Source organism: Acomys minous, assembly GCF_964271855.1.
Source record: "Acomys minous genome assembly, chromosome: 12".
NCBI classification, from domain to species: Eukaryota; Metazoa; Chordata; class Mammalia; order Rodentia; family Muridae; genus Acomys; species Acomys minous.
The window spans coordinates 67728920-67749603 of NC_140493.1; the positions used below are offsets into that span (position 1 = coordinate 67728920).

The following is a 20684-nucleotide window of genomic DNA, read 5'->3' on the forward strand; positions in this document are numbered from 1 at the left end:
GCTCCCAATGCGGCCACCGTCCTTTGGGGGAGGCCAAAGCGCAGGGAGGGGGCGGGGAAAAGGGTGGGAGTGGGTGAGCGCGCGCCGCCCGCCCGTCCGTCGTGGTTTCCTGGCTGCGCGCGGCGGCGGTGGCGGAGTCGCCGCAGCTGTAGCAGCCGCCGCGAAGATGGCGGAGGGGTTGGAGCGTGTGCGGATCTCCGCGTCCGAGCTGCGAGGGATCCTGGCCACTCTGGCTCCGCAGGCCGAGAGCAGAGGTGAGTTGCGCCGCCCAGCTGCTGGGCCGGGCCTGCCCGCCCCGCCTCCCTCTCCTCTGCCTCCTCCCCGCCCGGTCGGCGGCGCTCCGAGCCCCCGCCCCTTCCCCCAACAGTGCTCCCCGGGGCCTGCGACCACCCCTCGGAGAGCGCGGCCCCGGTTCTCAGCTTACTTGGGCCCGTAGTAGGGGGTAGAACCCAGCTTGAGTTCCTGCCTCCGCCCGCTTGCTCACCACGGCTGCTGTGTTGTTGCCTTGCCCCAGCCCTCTCAATTGGCGAATTGGCGATGGTGCTGGGGTCCGGGATAGCCCCCCCCCCCGGACGTATCGTTCCCAAAAGAAACGTTCGGGTACCTTCCGTACACCTCCGTTCCCGCGTCGGAGAGGAGGAGCTAGGGAAATGGAAGAGAAAGGCTTAACAGACTAGGACTTCCCTTGCTCAACTTTTTACCTCCCCAAGGCAGGCTTCCAGTGCTACGCCACGGGAGGGATTCAGGACCTCAGGGAGCTGACTCTGTTCTGTTTTGGTCTTGGCGTGATTGAGAGTAGTTCTGCTCAGAGAGAATGCTTAATTTGCCAGTCTCATACACTTCAGAAAAGCGGGAGAAATACTTGAGTGTCTCGCCTTCCCTTTAGTCAGTATTGCTTAGGATGACAGTTACAAATTGGTGCTTTCTCTGAGATTGTGGCTAGAATCTGTGAGGTTGGCTTTCACTGGCCAACTGAATTGGATTAACTAGGGTGTTTGCTCTCACTGCTCTGGAAAATAGTAGTCACCACCTCCCCTGGCTCCGCCCCAAAACTAAGTTTAAAAGTTTTACTGAGGGTTGCTGAGGTTAACCGGCTTTATCTTGTTTCCTATTTGGTGGAGAGGCTAAACTTTTGCCTAGGCAGCAGTATCTTTTTGTTGTTTTTCTTTTTTGTTTCTCTGCGTAGCCTTGGCTGCCCTGGACTCTTTGTAGACTAGGCTACCCTGGAACTCACAGAGATCCACCTGCCTCTGCGCCCCGAGTGCAGGGATAAAAGGTGAGCACCACCTCGCCAGGCTGTTAACTGCTTTTCTTTTGGGACATAGTCTCATCTTGTAGCCAAGTCTGGCCTTGAATTTACAGTGTAACCCAGCCTGGCCTTGAGTTTGGATGCTTCTCCTGTCTCAGCCTCCAGAGTGCTGGAATTACAGGCATGTGCCACCACACCCAACTTCCAAAGCAGTGATCTAAAATTTCAGTTTTATTTCACACACCCACCTCCCCAACAAAAAGTGGGTATAGATGCTGGAGCATAAATGCTCGCTATCAGCTTGTTTGCAATGTGTTTATAGTATAATTCCGAACCAGGATTTTATATAACTTGAGCACTGGATAGTATTCTCACCAGTTCCTGTCACTTTCTTATTACATTTTGTAGCCATTTGTAGTAGTCTTTCCACTTTAAGCAACAGATACTTACAAAAACATCTGTTCACTGCTCAGCAAGTTTGTGGAGCTTGCAGCGTGGCTTAGAGTCCTACTTTTCTTTTTCCTTTGTTTTTGAGACATTCCAAATAGGGCCCCAGACTCTTTGTAGCCGGGCATGGCCTGATCTTGCTGTCACTTCCCAAGTGATAAGATTTGTAGGCATGAATTTGTCTGGGCTTTAATATTTTTGAGTCCCTTAGTTCTTTGGTATTTTGAGAGCTTGTCACAATCCTTCTGTTGGTGCCTAGGAAAATCTCCTCTAGTGGAACTTTTTTTTCTTATATTCTATCAGCATAGTAGCTGTTAGTTTCAGTATTCTAATGACGAAGTCTTGGCCGTGTTTTCTTGAGATGATTCTGCTGGTTGTTAAAGAGTTGGTGAGGCTGAGTGGAGTTGGGGATTGTGGAAGGAGCTGCCTCCTCTTGCTTCAGTAGGAGGTGTGTGATTGGGGTCTAGTGCCCTGAAGGCGCAGACATGTCCTGGTCAAGTTCACACACTGGAGTGGCAGATATTTTTCCAGATATATCTAGGACTCTGCGTTGTTATGCACACCCCCTGTATTATGTGTATGTATTTATAAATATATGTTTATATATATAATATAGTAAGTAAATATATGATTATAATTATACAATGCTGAGGATTGCCCCAGTGGTCTCCCATATGCTAGGCAAATACTGACCACTGAACTACATTCCCTGTTCCCTCCTAATATGGCAAAAGAATCTAGCCACCTAGCCAGGAGGAAAGACTAAAACCAGATGTGATTGCACACCCCTGCAACCCCAGATGTGATTGCACACCCCTGCAACCCCAGAACTTGCATGGTTGAGGCAGAAGGATTGTGGGTGTGAAGTCTTTCTGGGATATATATAGTGAGACCCTGACTCAAAAAAGAAAGGAGTTGATTTATAGACTATAGGCTATATATAGACAGAATAGTATTATGGCTGAACATTATTATTATTATTATTATTATTATTATTATTATTATTATCATTATTATTTGTTTTCTGTTTTTGTAGTCCTGGCTGTCCTGGACTATCTTTGATGACCAGTTTGGCCTTGAACTTACAGAGATCCACTTGCCTCTGGCACACTCCCCCTCCCCGAGTGCTGGGATCAAAGGCGCAAGCTAGCACGCCTGACTATGTTAGAGATCTTTGATTCTGAAATAATGAAGCAGTTTGAGGTCTTTGAGATCTGGATATGAATATGATTTGGGGAGGTCAAGAGAAAATAAATACCCCATCGCATTTCCATAATTTACGTGTAAGTAACTCTAACACAGTTAAACTCTTAGCCTTACTGGCTACTGAACACAAAAATCACAAAACTACAAATTTCTGCCTTTACAGAAACATTCCTCCCTACCCACCAGTATTACCATTTGAACCCTGGACTTTCAGACTTAGGGCCTGAAGTTTTACCAGTTGAGCTATCCAGGCTCCCCCCCCCCCATTACCTTTTGGATTCTTGCTCATTTTTTGTTGTTGTCGTCGTCATTGCTGTTATGTAAGTGGAGTGACAACTTTCCCTCCCTCTCTTCTCCATTATTCTTTTCTTCTGTGTTGTTCCCTCTTATCAACACAATAGAAAACATGAAGGAGTTAAAGGAACCCAGGCAGCGCAAAGATAATAGGCGCCCAGATTTGGAAATCTATAAGCCTGGACTTTCTCGTCTAAGGAACAGGCCTAAGACTAAGGAGGCTTCTGGGAGTGAGGAATTTAAGGATGAGATTGTTAATGACAGAGATTCTTCTGCGCTTGGAAATGATACACAGCTTATTAAGGTTTGCAAGGAATTGGACAGCCAACAGCAAAACGGTCCTACAGATCCTGAAAATAGTCAGGCACAGGAGACTTTCTCAAAGACTGTTGGACTAGAGGACCGAAGTCTAAAAATCATAAAGAGAATGAAGAAACCAGACCTGCAGATCTATCAGCCTGGAAGGCGGTTGCAGACCGTTACCAAAGAGTCAGCTAACAGGGCAGACGAGGAAGAAATCCTCAACCAAGTGGAACAGTTGAGGATCGAAGAGGATGAGTGTAAGGGAAAAGTTGTAAAAGAAGAAGTCATGAGCAAACCGGAGAAAACTGAGACAGAAAAGAGCCAAACTAAGGACAGAGTAAGAGCTGCCAAGGGAGAAAAGGGCAAAAAGAGTGAGAAGGGGGAGGGGACAAGGAAGGTGACCGAGGACTCTGGCCAAGGGAAACCTGGTTCTGTAAAGCGGTACTCCCGGTCAGACAAACGCAGGAACCGCTACCGCACTTGCAGTACCAGCTCAGCTGGTAGCAACAACAGTGCTGAGGGAGCCGGCCTGACTGATAGCGGATGTCGCCGCAGGCGCCAGGATCGGACCAAGGAGAGACCACGACTGAAGAAGCAGGTGTCTATGTCCTCAACCGACTCCTTAGATGAGGACAGAGTTGATGAGGCTGACGGACTAGGGTCCAGGAGGAACTCAGAAAGGAAGAAACATTTAGAAAGAAATTGGTCTGGCCACAGCGAGGGTGAACAGAAAAGCAATGGTAAAGAAAACCGAGGGACCCTTCGTGTTACTTTTGATGCAGAGACCATGAGTAAAGATTCCCCCGAGGTGAGGTCAGCCAGGGAGAGTGTGGACAGAATGAAGTCTGACAAAGGCCCAAGCAGTGGGGGCAAGGGCTCCTCTGAGAAGCAGGAGTTCAAAAACCCGAAGCAAGAACTTCGGGGTCGTGGTCGTGGCATTCTGATCCTGCCTGCCCATACTGCCCTATCTGTCAGTTCAGCGGGTTCTCCAGAGTCTACACCTTTGGGACCTCGACTTTTATTTGGATCTGGTAATAAGGGATCTCGGAGTTGGGGCCGTGGAGGCACAACCCGCCGACTGTGGGACCCAAACAATCCTGATCAGAAGCCTGCTCTGAAAAGCCAGACGCCCCAGCTACATTTCTTGGACACTGATGATGAAGTCAGTCCTACATCTTGGGGTGATTCACGTCAGGCCCAAGCATCTTACTATAAATTTCAAAATTCTGACAACCCCTATTATTACCCTCGGACACCAGGCCCTGCCTCTCAGTACCCCTATACAGGTTATAGCCCTCTGCAATACCCAGTGAGCCCTGCAAATGGTATGTACACGGGGCCTTACTACCCAGGCTATCCGGCCCCCTCAGGACAGTATGTCTGTAGCCCTCTCCCTGCTAGTACCATGAGTCCTGAGGAAATAGAGCAGCATGTGCGCAACCTGCAGCAACAGGAGCTCCATAGGTTTCTCCGAGTGGCTGACAACCAAGAACTGCAGCTCAGCAACCTGCTTTCCAGGGACCGCATCAGCACTGAGGGCATGGAGAAGATGGCTCAGCTCAGGTATTGTGTGGTCTCGCTTAGAGGGAAATGAGCCGCTGTGAGGCTCCTGTGGGTGAGGGAGGTAGAGACGCCTTAGGTAAGCCACTGAGTGCTCCTCCCTCTCACAAGAATCCCTACCCCCAACAACCCCATTTGGGCATGGGCATCAAGCCTGGAGTCGGGTGTATCTTGTGTGCTACACTTGAAGTCCCTTTACATTGTTTTTTTTTTTTTTTTAAATAAGGAACAGGCAATTGGGATAATAAGTGGGGTTTTTTTGAGGGGGGGTTGGATTTATTTTTTGAGACAGGGCTTCTCTGTGTCCTGGACTCACTATGTAGACCAGGCTGGCCTCAAACTCACAGAGATCCACTTGCATCTGCCTCTCAAATGCTGAGATTACAGGTGTGTGCCACCAGAGCTTACTTCAGCTCTTCAGGGTAGGTGTGCACATATGGGAATATGTTATTTTCCTGGATGTAAATGTCTTTGGAGTGACATTTCCTTGTGCAGAGTGGAGCCTAGTGTGGGTAGGATGCCTGGTCACGTTTCAGAGCTCTTGTCAGGAGGGACGTGGCTGGTTTGCAGGAAGTTCATATCTTGGGTCTAGTTTTCTCTGTGATATATCGGGGCTAGATGTTACATGTATTTTATTCCAGAACTGAATTACTGCAGCTGTATGAGCGCTGTATTCTATTAGATATTGAATTTTCTGACAATCAGAATGTAGATCAGATCCTGTGGAAGAATGCTTTCTATCAGGTGATTGAGAAGTTCAGGCAGCTTCTCAAGGATCCAAATATTGAGAACCCAGAACAGATTCGGAACAGACTCTTGGAACTCTTGGATGAGGTAATTACTACTACTACTACTTATTGTTGTTATTGTTGTTGTTTTGTCCTCAGGATAAAGTCTGCAACAGCTTTATAGTTTGCTTGTTTGTCTTTTCTACCTGAGCTGTTTTAGAACAGAGTATCACCAAAGCCCTTCTGTCTTTTCCGTGCATTTAGACCTGGCCTACCTGTTGCTTCTTTTTGAACTATGCTCACTGACCGTTGGAGTTCATGCATGTCAGGCCAGCACGCTGAGCTACACCGCATTCCTGGAGTTATTTCTGAGCTTGAAAGCTTTCTGAATTGGGGGTGGGGTGGGGAGTGAGAGCTGAAAGAGGGAGGAAGGGGTGAATGAATCCTGTCTTTAGAATGTGGGAGGCTTATGCTATAACCTGCTGTTGTGCTTACTTGAAGGCCTTTAGTTCCTCACTGTATGTACCTTGTTATAGAGGATGTCTGGGCGTTGATCGACTGCGGAAGGGTCATTTGCTTCAGTGTCTGCTAGGTACAGTGGAAAAAAGCTGATTGATTCACATGTATTTTCTTTTTCTTTTTCCTTATAGGGCAGTGACTTCTTTGATAGTTTGCTCCAGAAACTACAGATTACTTACAAGTTCAAACTGGAGGACTACATGGATGGGCTTGCCATTCGAAGCAAGCCTCTACGGAAGACAGTAAGCCAGTTTCTTTCGTTTAAATTTATTCATCTAGGCCTGGCACCGTGGTGCACATCTTTAATTCCAGTATTTGTGAGGCACAGGCGGACTATCTATTTAGTAAGTATTGGTCTCGTAGGAGCTGTGACCTAGGCAGCGTGCTGTATGTTGAGGATGTAATAGTGAAGGATACACTGTAATAGGGGACAGATGGATGAAACTAACAACCCTCAGGCAGACACTGTGGCAGTTGTCAGTAATCCTGCATCAGGAGTTCAGGGCAGCCTGGCTACAGAGTGAATTCCAAGCAGGTCTGAGTTGCATAAAATCAGAAAAAAACAAAAAACAAAAAACCAGACACACAAACTGTAAGGTCATAAATATTCTGATGCCCTCCACTTTTGTAATCTCAGCACTTGGGAAAATGAAGCAGGAGAGTTGCCGTGAGTTTGAGGCCAGTCTGGGCTATCCTGTGAGTTTTAGGACAGTCTGAACTACAGAGGCTAGAGTGAGGACTCAGTTATTAAGAGCACGTGTTGCTCTTATCACAAGACCTGGGTTGGGTTCCTACTATCCACACGACTGCTTACAACCATCTGTAACTCCACATCGATGGGATCCGATGCCTTCTTCTGACTTCTGCAGGTACCAGGCATGCAAGTGATAGACATAAAGACATACAGACAAAACACTCAAACACACACAATAAATTCTTTAAATTTTAATTAATTTATTTACTTTACATCAGATTGCAGCCCACAAAATAAAATTTTAAAGCCAAATGTCGTGGCACACTCCTTTAATCCCAGCACTCAGGGATGTAGAGGCAGGTGGATCAATGTGAGTTCAAGGTCAGCCTGGTCTACAGAGTGAGTCCAGGACAGCCAGGCTACACAGAGAAACCCTGTCATGAAAAAGAAAAAAAAATTTTTTTTAAAAGTGAAAAGTAAGAAGCAATTGGCTAATTCGTAACATCAGCCTTGGGCCTCCACATGCACACGTATGTGATCCTGTTCTTTGGGACAACATAAATTTTCTATAGAGGAACTAACCCCACCTGACTCTCATCACCTTCATTCTGAAGAGATCTTTGTTATATTACAGAGAACTGAGCCACGCATGGTAGCGCACGCCTTTAGTCCCAGCACTCGGGAGGTGGAGCACTATGAGTTTGAGGCCAACCTGGTCTACAAAGTGAGTCCAGGATAGCCAAGGCTGCACAGAGAAACTCTGTTTTGAAAAACCCTAAAAAAACACAAAAAGGAAAGGGAACTAAGCACTATGGGAAGAGTATGGAATAGTAAAACGACGACACAGGAAGTAATTGAACTTAGGGTCAGTGGACTCCAAGAAGGTTTTTCAGAGGCAAAAATACAATGGTAAATAGTTCTGAGCATCAAAATTGGCCTCATGAATACCAGGCAAGAGCTATATCACACGTATATTCCTAGCCAAGCAGAGTCTTGAAACATAAATAGGAGTTTGAAGGGTGGGGGAGGAGTTAGATACTTAAGGCACAGTGAGCAAGAGTCAGGTGTTGTTGAGAAATTGCAAGAAGTTGTTCTGTTGATGTTGGTAATACTGCGCTAGGCAAAGCTAAGGAAGTAGGAAACAACAAATCATAAACCTTTAGGTGCCATATTGAAGATTTGGACTTTATTCTTTAACCATCGGTTGCTTTTTAACAAAAGAGTAGTTGCTTTTTGTTAAAAATCAATCATTTTGACAAATTGTTGACTTTGATAGGTGTTAAGCAAGGGTGGATGTAGGGGAGTCAGGTTAGAGGCAAGGTAAAGAGAGATGTAGTGGAGGTGAAAATAAAAAGATAGATTAGAAGGGCAGGCACGGGGGTTTGTGTTTATAATCTCTGCACTTGGGAGACTGAGGCAGCAGGATTGGAGTTACAGATGGCAGCGAGTCATCATGTGAGGTTCTGAGAACTGAACCCTGGTCTTAGACAAGACCAACAGGTGCTTTTAGCAACTGAGCTGCTTCCCAGTCCCTGAGTATGTATTTTTAAACACAGATGAGGAACCCTAAGTCCAGGCGTCCTAAAAGCTTTCTTGAGATTACACAGATTGCCTGGCTTCTAGTTTCAGAATGCACGGTTCCATTTGCCTGGGCCTCAAGTAGGAATTACCACTCTCTATTCTGTTTATGTTTTGTTTATGTGATGTCGTTGCTGGTTTTTTTAATGCTCAGGGTCAGGTGGAAAGCTTGACTTGTATGAGGTCTGTGTTTTACTTTGTCCTCTGTCATTTAGGTCCCACCCATTTCTTCTGGTATTGAGTTGTGTTTTTGGGGTACTCTGCTAACAGTTGTCTCTTCTGTAGGTAAAATATGCCTTGATCAGTGCTCAACGCTGTATGATTTGCCAAGGAGATATCTCTAGGTACCGGGAGCAAGCCAATGACACAGCAAACTATGGGAAGGCACGCAGGTACGTTTCACCTCTCAGCTCACTAGTTGTCTTCCCTGTATGGCATTAAGTGAATCTCTGTAAGGCATCCAGCCAGTAGAGCTGCCTCCCATATGCGATGCCCTACAGGTGTCCTTAATTGGTCCTGTAAATGGAGAATTGGCCACTCAAGGGCTACATCTAGTTAACTTTCATGTCTGTGACCTCAGTAGAAGGGCTATGAAGATGGACTGGGAAAGAGTTGATAGTAGTTAGCATTTCGTTCTGTTTTCTATTCTAGTTGGTACCTGAAGGCCCAGCATATTGCTCCCAAGAATGGGCGCCCCTATAACCAGTTGGCTTTGCTGGCAGTGTACACGGTAAGAAATTCCATGAATAAGGGAGCTGTTTCCTAGGCAGTTTCTTTTTTTTTCTTTTCTTTTCTTTCTTTCTTTTTTTTTTTTTTCCGAGACAGGGTTTCTCTGTGTAGCCTTGGCTGTCCTGAACTCACTCTGTAGACCAGGCTGGCCTTGAACTCACGGCGATCCACCTGCCTCTGCCTCCCGAGTGCTGGGATTAAAGTCGTGCACCACTGCTGCCCGCCTGGCAGTTTCTATTTTTTGAGCTAGAGTTTTGTTTCACTATATAGCCCAGGCTTCAGACTTGTCCTCTTTGCTTCAGCCTCCCACGTGCTGAGATTAGAGGCATGTTCTACCACACCACACATGGGTTTCTTAAAATATTGATTTGACTTGTATTATTACATTTATGTTTTATTAAGTGTATTAAAGTGACTCATTAAATGTGTGAAGGTATGCATGTAGAGGGGAGAAGACTTTGAGAGTTGATTCTGTCTTACCATGAAGGTCGCAGGGATTGTACTTAAATGGGCAGCCTTTGCAGCAAGCACTTTATATGCTGAGCCTCTCAATGGCTTCAGAATTTATTCACATGTTTATCTGTTTTTTAAAGATTTATTTATTATTAACTATACAGTGCTCTGCCTACATGTACTCCTGCAGGCCAGAAGAGGGCACCAGATCACATTATAGATGGTTGTGAGCCACCATGTGGTTGCTTTGGAAGAGCAGTCAGTGCTCTTAACCTCTGAGCCTCCTCTCTAGCCCCATTTTTTTTTTTTTTTGTGGTTGTTGTTGTTTTGAGACAGTGTTTTCTGTGTAGCCCTGGCCGCCCTGGACTCACTTTGTAGACCAGGCTGGCCTTGAACTCACAGAGATCCACTTGCCTCTGCCTCCCGAGTGCTGGGATTAAAGGTGTGCACCTCAATGCTCAGCTTTATTTTATTCTTTTGTTTTTTTAAAAAATTGTCCTTGTAGCCGGGTGTGGTGGCGCACGCCTTTAGTCCCAGCACTCGGGAGGCAGAGGCAGGTGGATCGCTGTGAGTTCGAGGCCTGCCTGGTCTACAAAGTGAGTCCAGGACAGCCAAGGCTACACAGAGAAACCCTGTCTCGAAAAACCAAAAAAAAAAAAAAGTCCTTGTGAAGGGAACATGCTAATCTTTTCTGTGTTGTTTCAATTTTAATATATGTGTTACCAAAATGGATTGATTGATTGGTTGATTGATTGATTTTTTTTTTTCAGACAGGTTTTACTGTGTAACGTTGGCTATCCTAGAACTCACTCTTTAGACCATGCTAGCCTTGAACTCACAGAGATTTGCCTGCCTGTGCCTCCCAAGTGCTGGGATTAAAATCATGTCCCAGCACAGCCCTGCACTGGATTTAGTTTTAAACAGTCTTATTTTGTAGCCCAGGCTGACCTTGAAGTTGTGTTCCTCTCAGACACTGAGTTGAAAGGCATGTACTATCATCTCTCTCTTAAAATAGGGATTTATTTTTCATTTTTAAAATCATATATATGTACATATATGAGTGTTTTGCCTTTGTGTGTTTGTACAGCCTCAGGCCAGAAGAGGATGTTAGATACTCTTGGACTTCAGTTAGAAACTGTTGTGAGCTGCCATGTGGGTGCTGGGAATCGAAACTTCGGTCCTCTGCAAAAGTAGCTAGTGCTCTTAATTGATGACTGATCTCTCTAGTCCTTTAAAATACAATTTTGATATTGTCAACTCCTTGAGATTAATTTCTTCTGGTCCCTGTACTCCAAAGAATAGCAGCCCTTTCAGTCTTTAAATCTCAAACTTATTTTGTTGTTTTATTTTTTAAAATTTACATGTATTATTTGTTGTTGTGTGTACGTGTGTGTGTGCGCGCGTGTGCACCACTGTTTGAATGTGAAGATCACAGGACAACTTGAAGGATAGATTCTGTCCTATTGCCATGTGGGTTCACAGTTTCAAACATGGGCCTTAGGATTGGTGGCAGTGTCTTTATGCGCTGAGCTGTCTGTCCAGGCCCTGCTTCCTTTACTTTGAGGGGAGTTGTCAGGGATCCCACACTTTTGTTGACTTGGTCCATACCTCCACTTCACTGCATTTAATTTCCCAAAGGACTGTTATCTCCAGACAAACAAGAGCTTGTTATTCTGATCTTAACCTTGGTTCCTTTTCTTTCCTAAGCTGTTCTAGAAAGAAGATAAGAACACTCACCTCCTTCCCTTAGGGCCTCACCCAGCCCTCAGCATCCAGATCTTGTTTCTTTCCCCAGATAACTTTTTTGAGACAGTCTCATTGAGGAGGTTTGGCTGGCCTGGAACTCAATACACCAGGCTGGCTTCAGACTCACAGACTCTGCCTCTGCCTCTGCCTCCCCAATGCTGAGATTAAATTCTGAGCCACTAAGTCCTGCCAGCCCAGATCTCTTGGCATCCCTAACTTTTCATCTAAAGTGGGTGCCTAGCAGACACACAGTAAGCACTTGATCACGCCTCTCTAGATTTTACTAGCTTCCTTCGAATGTGGTTCTAGTCAGGAGAAATGGACCTTGGGACTAAGCGGATTCCAGGCAGGAAACTTCAGGAAGAGGACAAGATGGGGGTTAGGTGGGGCAGTGGTAGGTACTAAAGTATTAAAAAGAAGCAGAATAAGAATATTGTTTTCCTTCTGATTATGTGATTATCAGAAAGAGAAAGTCAGTCTTTCCCGCCTTTCTCCTCCTTTTCTGCCTAATTTTCTGTTTTCCTTTTCTTTTTCAAATTTTTTTATTAAATATTTTTTTCTTTTTCTTTTCTCGACAGGATTTAGCTGTATTGCTCAGGTTGCCAATCCTTGCCTAAGTCCATCAAGTGCTGGGATTGCAAACCATGTGCCACTGTACCAGGCTCTTGCTTTTGTTTTTGTTTTTTTAATTGTAGTGAGTTAGGGTTTCACATAGCCCAGGCTGGCCTTGAACTTGAGGCTGAGGATGACACTAAATCTGATCTTATGTCTCTACTTCCCCCACCCCTATAATTACAGGCATATGGTGTTGCATTCCTCACTTTTTTTTTTTCCTGAGACACGTTTTCTCTGTGTTAGCCTTGGCTGTCCTGGAACTCGCTTTGTAGACCAGGCTGGCCTCGAACTTACAGAGATCCATCTGCCCTTGCTTCCTAAGTGCTGGGATTAAAGGTGTGCGCCACCACTGCCTGGCTCCATGCCTATTTATATCTGGTGCTAGAGATCAAATCCAGAGCTTTATGTATGATAAATAAGCATACTAGCAACTAAGCTCTATCCCCAGCCTCTGGGATGGATGCTTGACAGTTTCTACTCTTTGGGTTTTTTTCTTCGAGACAGGCTTCTCTCTGTAGTCTTGGATGTTCTGGACTTACTCTGAGCTCAGACTGGCCTTGAACTCCCTTTGTCGAGTAGGCGCACCTGGTTTTGAGGCAGTTCTGCTTCCGAGGTGCTTGTGGTTATGGCTGTGAGCCTTTATGCCCAACCCTTTTTGTTTGTTGGTTCCCCTTTTCAACTAGCTCCTTTTCTATTTTCATAAGTTATTTTTGTTTTTTTGTTTTGTGATACATTGAGTTTCTTTTTTCTTTTCTTTCTTTCTTTTTCTTTTTTCTGGAAACAGGGTTTCTCTGTCTTGGCTGTCCTGTCCTGGACTTGCTTTGTAGACCAGGCTGACCTCGAACTCACTGCAGTCTGCCTGCCTCTGCCTCCCAAGTGCTGGGATTAAAGGTGGGTGCCACCACGCCTGGCACACTGAGTTTCTTTAAGGTTGTTTATAAGAGCATAGGTATCTTAAAAGTGGCTAGTAGGGAAAAAAATCCTCATTAACTGTTGACTGTATATTAATCCTTGGGGAAGGCCTTATATATGCCAGGAAAGCATTCTCCCATGGAATCATGTATACCTAATCCTTTAAACATTTTTATATGCTTATTGGCCACTTATATATAATTAGAGAAATGTCTATTGAAATCATTTGTCATTTTCAAGTTGATTTATTAGGCTGGAGAGATGGCTCAGTGGTTAAGAGCACTAGCTGCTTTTCCACAGGACCTGTATTCAATTCCCAGCACCCATATGGCAGCTTATAGCCATCTGTAACTACAGTTCCAAAGGATCTGAAGCCCCCCCCCCCCAAGCCTTTTTATGTCATGTGTATGCCAGGCACACACATGGTACACAGTCATGTATACTGGCAAAACATCCATATACATAAAACACAACACTAAAAATTGAGTTACCTTTTTTCTTGAGTTGTTTGAGCTCTTCAAATGTTCTAGGTATTAGACATAGCAGGGAGCGACTGAAGAGGGCAGGGTTTATTTTGACTCAGTCTGAGGGTGTAACTCAGAGAAGATGTGGCAGGAGCTGCTCACAGTGCGCCACAGTCAGGGCAGAGCGGGATGAATGTGTTACTCGGCTGCCTTCCTCTCTACATTCAGTTAGGGACACTTTCCCCCTTCCACGGGTGTTGCCACCACCTGGAGGCTGGGTCAGTTGAGCATTACTGGAAGCATCCTCGCAGACATAACCAGAGGTGTATGTATTAGGTTATTATAAGTCCTTTCAAGTTGACCGTCAAGATTAACCATTACAGTGTCCTCTCAGGGCCTTGCACAGATGCTCTTGTACAGAACTACATTTCTGTTGTGCTTAGAGTGATGTTAACACTTTTTGTACTCAGGGCAGCATTTGAGACAGGGCCTCATGATAGCCCAGTTGGCCTGGAACTACCATTTAACTGAGGATGATTTTGAATGTTTTTCCTTTTGTCTCTTATCCCAGGTACTAAGATTACAAGGGTCTTAACATAGATTAAAACCAGCTAATATATGGTCAATGTCTGCTTTGTGCCAGTACCACAACTCTTAGGAGTTTTAGGTTTCTTCTAAAAATGTGAAAAATGTTAGCCTTCCAGCTGTTCTCTCTTTCAAGATTGTTTTCACTGTGTGGGGTCCCTGAAAATTTCTATGAATTTTAGGATTGGCTTTTTTGTATTTGCATTTAATTTGTATTTCCACTGAGGCAGTAATTACATTTTGATTAAGTAATAAGCTTGTAGGTTCTTTGGGAAGTGCTTTCATCCTCGAATGACCTAACAAGATGTCTCTTGTTTATTTAGGTCTTTAATTTTGTTTAGCACTGTTCTGTAGTTTTCTTTAGAGTATAAGTATTAGGCTTTCTTGATTCAAGTTATTCCTAAACGATTATTTTTCTTGACTCTGTTGATAAAGAAATTGTGTCCTTTACTCCCTTTTCAGATTGTTGCTCAAACAGTGATGCCACATTTTCTCCATGGGGTTTGCCATTCTGGCTGAATTGTTATTTTTCTTTTGCAGGCTCCCTTTGAGTTTTTTCTTCCTTTGTCTCTTTCACGTCTTTGTTGTCTATCTTTGTTTCCAGCTTTTCTGTCTCCTCCAATTAGTCAGTCAGTGAATTTCAGGTATTGAAAACATGCTTGTGTGTAGTCTTTTCATAATGCTGTGAATGATGAAATACATGGTATGGTTTCTTCCCTGAAACACACTTCATTAATTGTTAGATACACTATTATTTTGTGTTAAACTTAAAAAGCCCCTGCCAATTAAGATATATGTGGTAAGAGGCAGGAGAGATGGTCTAGAGCAGGGGTTTTCAACCTTCCTAATGCTGCAACTCTTTTTAATACATTTCCTCATGCTGTGGTGACCCCAAACTATAAAATCATTTTTTAAAACATTTATTTATTAATTATGTATACAATGCTCTGCCTGCATGTACACCTACAGGCCAGAAGAGGGCATCAGATCACATTGTAGATGGCTGTGAGCCACCATGTGGTTGCTGGGAATTGAACTCAGGACCTCTGGAAGAGCAGTTGGTGCTCAGAACCACTGAGCCATCTCTCCAGCCCTAAAATCAATTTTGTAGCTACTTCATAAGTGTAATTTTGCTACTGTTATGAATTGTAATGTAAATACCTTATATGCAGGATATCTGATATGTAACCCATATGAAAAGATTGTTCAGCCCCCAAAGCGGTTACAACCCACAGGTTGAGAACGGCTAGCCTAGAGTGTATGAGATTTTGTAGATCAAGGTTGGTTCTCAGCACCACATCTGGTGGTTTATAACCTGCTGTTACTCCAGTTCCAGAGGAGCTGACATCCTCTTCTGCCCTTCGCTGTTGCTGCACTCATATACGTTACCCTTCTCCAACACACATGTACAAACATAACAAAAGAAAGTAATAAATATGGCACAATGATAGTTTTTTGTGTGTGTTTGTTTTGTTTTGCTTTTTGAGACAGGGTTTTTATGTGTAGCTCTCAGTCTTAAAAATGTTTAAATATGCCAGGTATGGTGGTGCACACCTTTAATCCCAGCACTTGGGAAGGAGAGGCAGGCAAAGAGAGTTCCAGGACATCAGGGCTGTTACACAGAGAAACCCTTTATCAAAAAACAAACAAACAAACAAACAAACAAGTTTATCTTTTGTTTGTTTGTTTTTGGTTTTTCGAGACAGGGTTTCTCTGTGTAGCCTAGGCTGTCCTGGACTCACTTTGTAGACCAGGCTGGCCTCGAACTCACGGTGATCCGCCTGCCTCTTCCTCCCGAGTGCTGGGATTAAAGGCATGCGCCACCACGCCCAGCAAACAAACAAGTTTAAATATGAAAGTAGAGTAAATAAAAGTTTCAAATCAAGTGAAGTTGGTATAAGCAGAGATTATTTTGAATTGGGGCAATACTAAAAATAGCTCCTGAAGCTGGGCGTGGTGGTGCACACCTTTATTCCCAGCGCTCAGGAGGGAGAGGCAGGTGGATCTTTGAGTTCTGAGTTTAAGGCCAGACTGTTCTACAGAGAGAGTTCCAGGACAGCTAAGGCTACACAGAAAAACCTTGTCTCAGAAAAAAAGAAAAAGCTACTGAATACAATGGTGTTTCAGATGTTGTATGAATTATGGAATTGAATTTTTACTAGAACCATGTGTGTGCAAATATCAGCAATTTGCAAATAAGGAAACTTTACTTAGTAAACCATATCTAATAAATACAGAACCGAATTTAAACTCAGACACTTGCCCTTTAAACCTGGGCCAATAACCATATAGGGTAAATACTAGACAAGCGTTTTTGAAGAAGGCCACCACGCCTTTAATCTCAGCACTAGGCAGGTGGATCTTGTGAGTTCGAGGCCAGCCTGGTCTACAAAGTGCATCCAGGATAGCAAAGGCTACACAGAGAAACCCTGTCTAAACAAACAAACAAACAAACAAAGTTTTGATGAAAGAGTAGATGCCGATAGAACATTTTAAAAAATGTTTTGAGACATTAGTGGGGAGTGGTGAGAATGTCTGTGAAGCAGGAGAGACACCCAGATAGCCTGGTGTTCTGCTTTGTGCTTCTGCTGTCAGCCTGCCTGCTGCCTGCCTCCTGTGGTCTCCCTCCCTCTCTCCCTTCCCGCCCTCCCGGGAAGTAGTGAATGTAGAAACTGTGTCCTGAGCTACTCTCGGAGCCATTCCCACTGCCTTTTCTCTGGTGTCTATGTGGTCTAGTTATGATGCCAGGCCAGCCTTGAACACCTGGGCTCAAACAATCCTCCCGTTCTGTTGGTATCTAGAATTGCTGGGATTATAGGTTCATGCTACTATGCTCAGCTTCCTTTACTTTTTTGATGTTTTTAGAGACATGTTCTCTCTACATTGCTCTGGGATGTTCTGGAATTTGTTATGTAGGCTAGGTTGGCCTCAATTCACAGAGATCCACCTGTTTCTGCTGGGATTAAACACATGTTCCACCATGCCTGGCAGGTTCCTTTATTCTATTCCCTATAGTTATAAAATAGGCCAAAACACTAATTTGTTAAATTTATTTAATAAGGTTCATAGAATATTCAATATACCTATTAATTTTTAAAAAACTGTAAACAACTGGTCTCATTAGTACCACTAAGCTCAAGGATGTCAGGCCCTGCTGCAGGGCGTAGCTGGCGTGCCCTGCCCTGTACCTGGGGACAGAGCTTCCCCTCTCCCAGAGACTCACAATATAAACCAGACATTTTGGGTTCAGTAGCCCCCCCACCCCATTTGCCTCCCTTTCCCACCCCTGCTGCCCTTGCCCTTGTCCTACCTCCCTGCCCTCTCCTTCCCTTCCCCCTCAACCCCCAGCGTGCACTCTTCTCTTCCCCTTCCTGTGCCGCTTCCAATAAACCTGCATTTATATATTATAGCTTTGTCACCACCAACTAGCTCGGATCGATCCAGGGACATCAAAGATAGTAGATACTGCCTCTCAATCTATAGACTTAGAGGCAGCTTCTACTCAAGGATGCTATTATTCCTATATTAAAGGTGAGGATGGACCAGCAAAGTGGCTCAGCAGGTAATAGTAGTGCTCTCCTCCAAGCCTGACTACCTGAAGTCAGTCCTTGGGGCCCACATGGTGGAAGGACAGAACGGACTCCTGAATATTGACTCCACACATACATGGAGGCATGCACTTGTGGGTTATGTATGCTTCTCACCCTAATAAGTACATACATATAATAGCATTTTTTAGGTTGGGTATGTTGGCTCGTGTCTTTAATCCCAGACTCAAGAGGTAAAGGCAGGCTGATTTCTGAATTCAGGGCCAACCTGTTGTACTAGTGACTTCTAGGCCAGCCAGGACTACCTAGTGAGACCCTGTCTTAAAAAACAAAAACAAAAAAAACAAGGGGGCTGGAGAGATGGCTTAGAGGTTAAGAGCACTGCCTGCTCTTCCAGAGGTCCTGAGTTCAATTCCCAGCAACCACATGGTGGCTCACAACCATCTACAATGAGATCTGATGCCCTCTTCTGGCCTGCAGGTGTACATGCAGGCCAAACACTGTATACTTAATAAATAAATCTTAAAACAAAACAAACAAAAAAAGGAAGATGTGGGAATCTTAGGAAGATTGTTAGCAGCTTTTCCAAAGTCTCGGTCAAATCCTGATGCGTTAGTATTTGAATCTGGGTCTGTCTAGCTCCTAATTGTATTCAGGATTTCGTTATAGCATTCTGAGTAATAATAGTAGGCTGGACAGTCTCTAAAAACAAAACATAATTGATGTTTATATTTTAAGAGAGTTCCTTGTTCTTCCCCTCTGAATATTTGGTTCTTAGGGTGCATCTGCTTATAAGATAAGAGAACCATGTTGGCCAAAAACTCTCTGACGTGATCACCTTGGCTTTCCAAATGGATATCATTCTGGTTTTCTTTCTTGGAGTCTGTACAGGTGGAGGGACAGGACGGGAGAGATAATAGGGTTTCTTGAATCAGCTGTGGTGTATGGTGTCACAAAGAAAGCTGAGCTTGGCCAGGTGGTATAATCCAGCTACTGGGGAGAGGAAGCCAAGACCTCAGGAGAATTACAAGTTCAAGGCCTGCTTGGATTATAGAAATTCAAGGCCAGAGTGGGTAGCTTAGTGAGCCTTTCCCTCAAAGTAAACTTTGTAAAAAGTCTGGGTTGTAGCTCAGTGGTAGTGCCTTACCTGTGCAATTCCCTGAGTTCAGTTGCCAGTACTTTATTGTTAAAAGAGAAAAAAGGAAGTCAGTTGGCCAAATGTCTGCTTCTTTCCACAGAGGAGGAAGCTTGATGCTGTCTATTACTATATGCGCAGTTTAGCAGCGAGCAACCCTATCCTGACTGCCAAGGAGAGTCTTATGAGTTTATTTGAGGAGACTAAACGAAAGGTGAGTAAGAATGCAGGCAGAGTAGACCCACTGCCTCCTCGAAGAACGCGCTTCCTCTGCCGAAGCGTGTGAGATGACTGAAACCATGTTCACACCTTCCCGCTGGGCTTCACTAACGGCTCGTCGGTTAGCCTCTGTGAAGAACAGACATTGACGTGGGTCTTCAGGGGAGCTTGCTGGGCTTTTGGGGTGTGCCTGCATCACAGCATCAGTTCCCAGAGTCAGCACAGATGGCCACTGCTGTCCTGTACCAGTCTTTAGACAAAAGCACAGGTGTGAGGACTTTCTCGTTTGCTGAACTTGGGGATCTGAGCTTGTGTGTCCGTTGTGCAGGCTGAGCAGATGGAAAAGAAGCAGCACGAGGAGTCGGACCTGAGTCCTGATCAGTGGCGCAAAGGAAGGAAGTCTACTTTCCGGCACGTTGGGGATGACACTACTCGCCTGGAGATCTGGATTCATCCATCTCACTCTCGGTCCTCCCAGGGCACTGAGTCGGGGAAGGATTCTGAGCAGGAGAATGGTCTTGGCAGCCTGAGCCCCAGTGATGTAAGTTCCTGATGTAGCGAGCCAGTCTAGCTCAGGAAGTCTGGCTGCCCCAGGCCGTACAGCTCTGCAGCCTGGGGCTGAGTCATAGACAGTGCTCAGCTTTAAGACATTTATCTATTTATTTACAAAGAAAAGAAGCTCATTCTGTATACCAGGCTGGCCTGGAACTCACTATGTAGCCCAGACCGGCCTCTACCTCCTCACGGCCCTTCTACCTCAGTGGCTCAAATGCTGGGCATATAGGGGTGAGCCCCTGTGCTTGCTTGGCACCTCCCACTTACTCTGGGGAATACTACCTACCAACTCTAGGTTCCCTCATGCCTCCTTGCTTATGAACACTCCCTTATCATTAGCGTGTGCTTCCCTTACTCACCACTATGTGGCACTGTAGAATTTAGTAAGTGTAGAATTAGAAATTGTTTTGCTGCTTTGAGTTGGACATCACCAGTATGTATGAGGATTCGCTGAGATTTTGTACTTAATGCTTTTTACCTGGTTGGCCTTCTGTTTGGAGTATGAACTAAAGCATCATGGGTAGGTTGTTAGTCTGTGATCAGCCATTTATTGTTCATTTATTTTTAGATTTGTTTGTTTTTCTGCACAAATGTTTTGCTTGCATTTATATATGTGTACTACATGAGACCCGGATGCCAGTGGAAGTCAGATGAGGTCAGATCCCCTGGACCTGGAATTAAAGAGGTTTTTGAGCCACAATGTGGGTAATGAGAACTGAACCTGGGTCCTTTCTTAACCACTCAGCCACCTCACGGTCCCCAAGCCTTTTATGAGGTCCTCTCTTACAGCTTAGAATGTGCCAAACTAAAGATTCAGAACATAGCATTTCTCTTTGTTTTCAAGGAAGCATTCTAACGAGCGAGAAGGTAACGACGTGTAATGAACTTTGTTTAGGGGTTTGTACTGATTTTCTGGTTGCACAGTAGTCAGTGGTCAGGGAAGTGTTAAGAATGAATAGAAAGCCAGGCGGTGGTGGCGCACGCCTTTAATCCCAGCACTTGGGAGGCAGAGGCAGGTGGATTGCTGTGAGTTCAAGACAGCCAGGGATACACAGAGAAACCCTGTGTCGGAAAACAAACCAAAAAAAAAAAAAAGATTGAATAGAAGCTGAAGGCGGAAGGCAAGGAGAATGGCAAAGTACATT

The 20684-nt window shown here is 44.8% G+C and overlaps 1 protein-coding gene across 2 annotated transcripts in view; it reads left to right on the forward strand.

Moving 5' to 3' along the window:
- Positions 1–7: 7 nt before the first annotated feature.
- The window catches only part of SMG6 (SMG6 nonsense mediated mRNA decay factor), a gene marked incomplete at its 5' end in the record, with an annotated part of 228524 nt that continues 207847 nt past the window's right edge, over positions 8–20684 (forward strand). The window contains 8 exons of one of the 2 annotated variants that reach the window (XM_084802741.1): positions 8–254; positions 3304–5062; positions 5701–5893; positions 6438–6548; positions 8864–8970; positions 9230–9308; positions 18869–18979; positions 19313–19525. In XM_084802741.1, the coding sequence (XP_084658867.1) occupies positions 8–254; positions 3304–5062; positions 5701–5893; positions 6438–6548; positions 8864–8970; positions 9230–9308; positions 18869–18979; positions 19313–19525 (2820 nt within the window). The remainder of the gene's footprint in view (positions 255–3303; positions 5063–5700; positions 5894–6437; positions 6549–8863; positions 8971–9229; positions 9309–18868; positions 18980–19312; positions 19526–20684) is intronic. The other variant, XM_084802742.1, reaches the window with a different exon arrangement.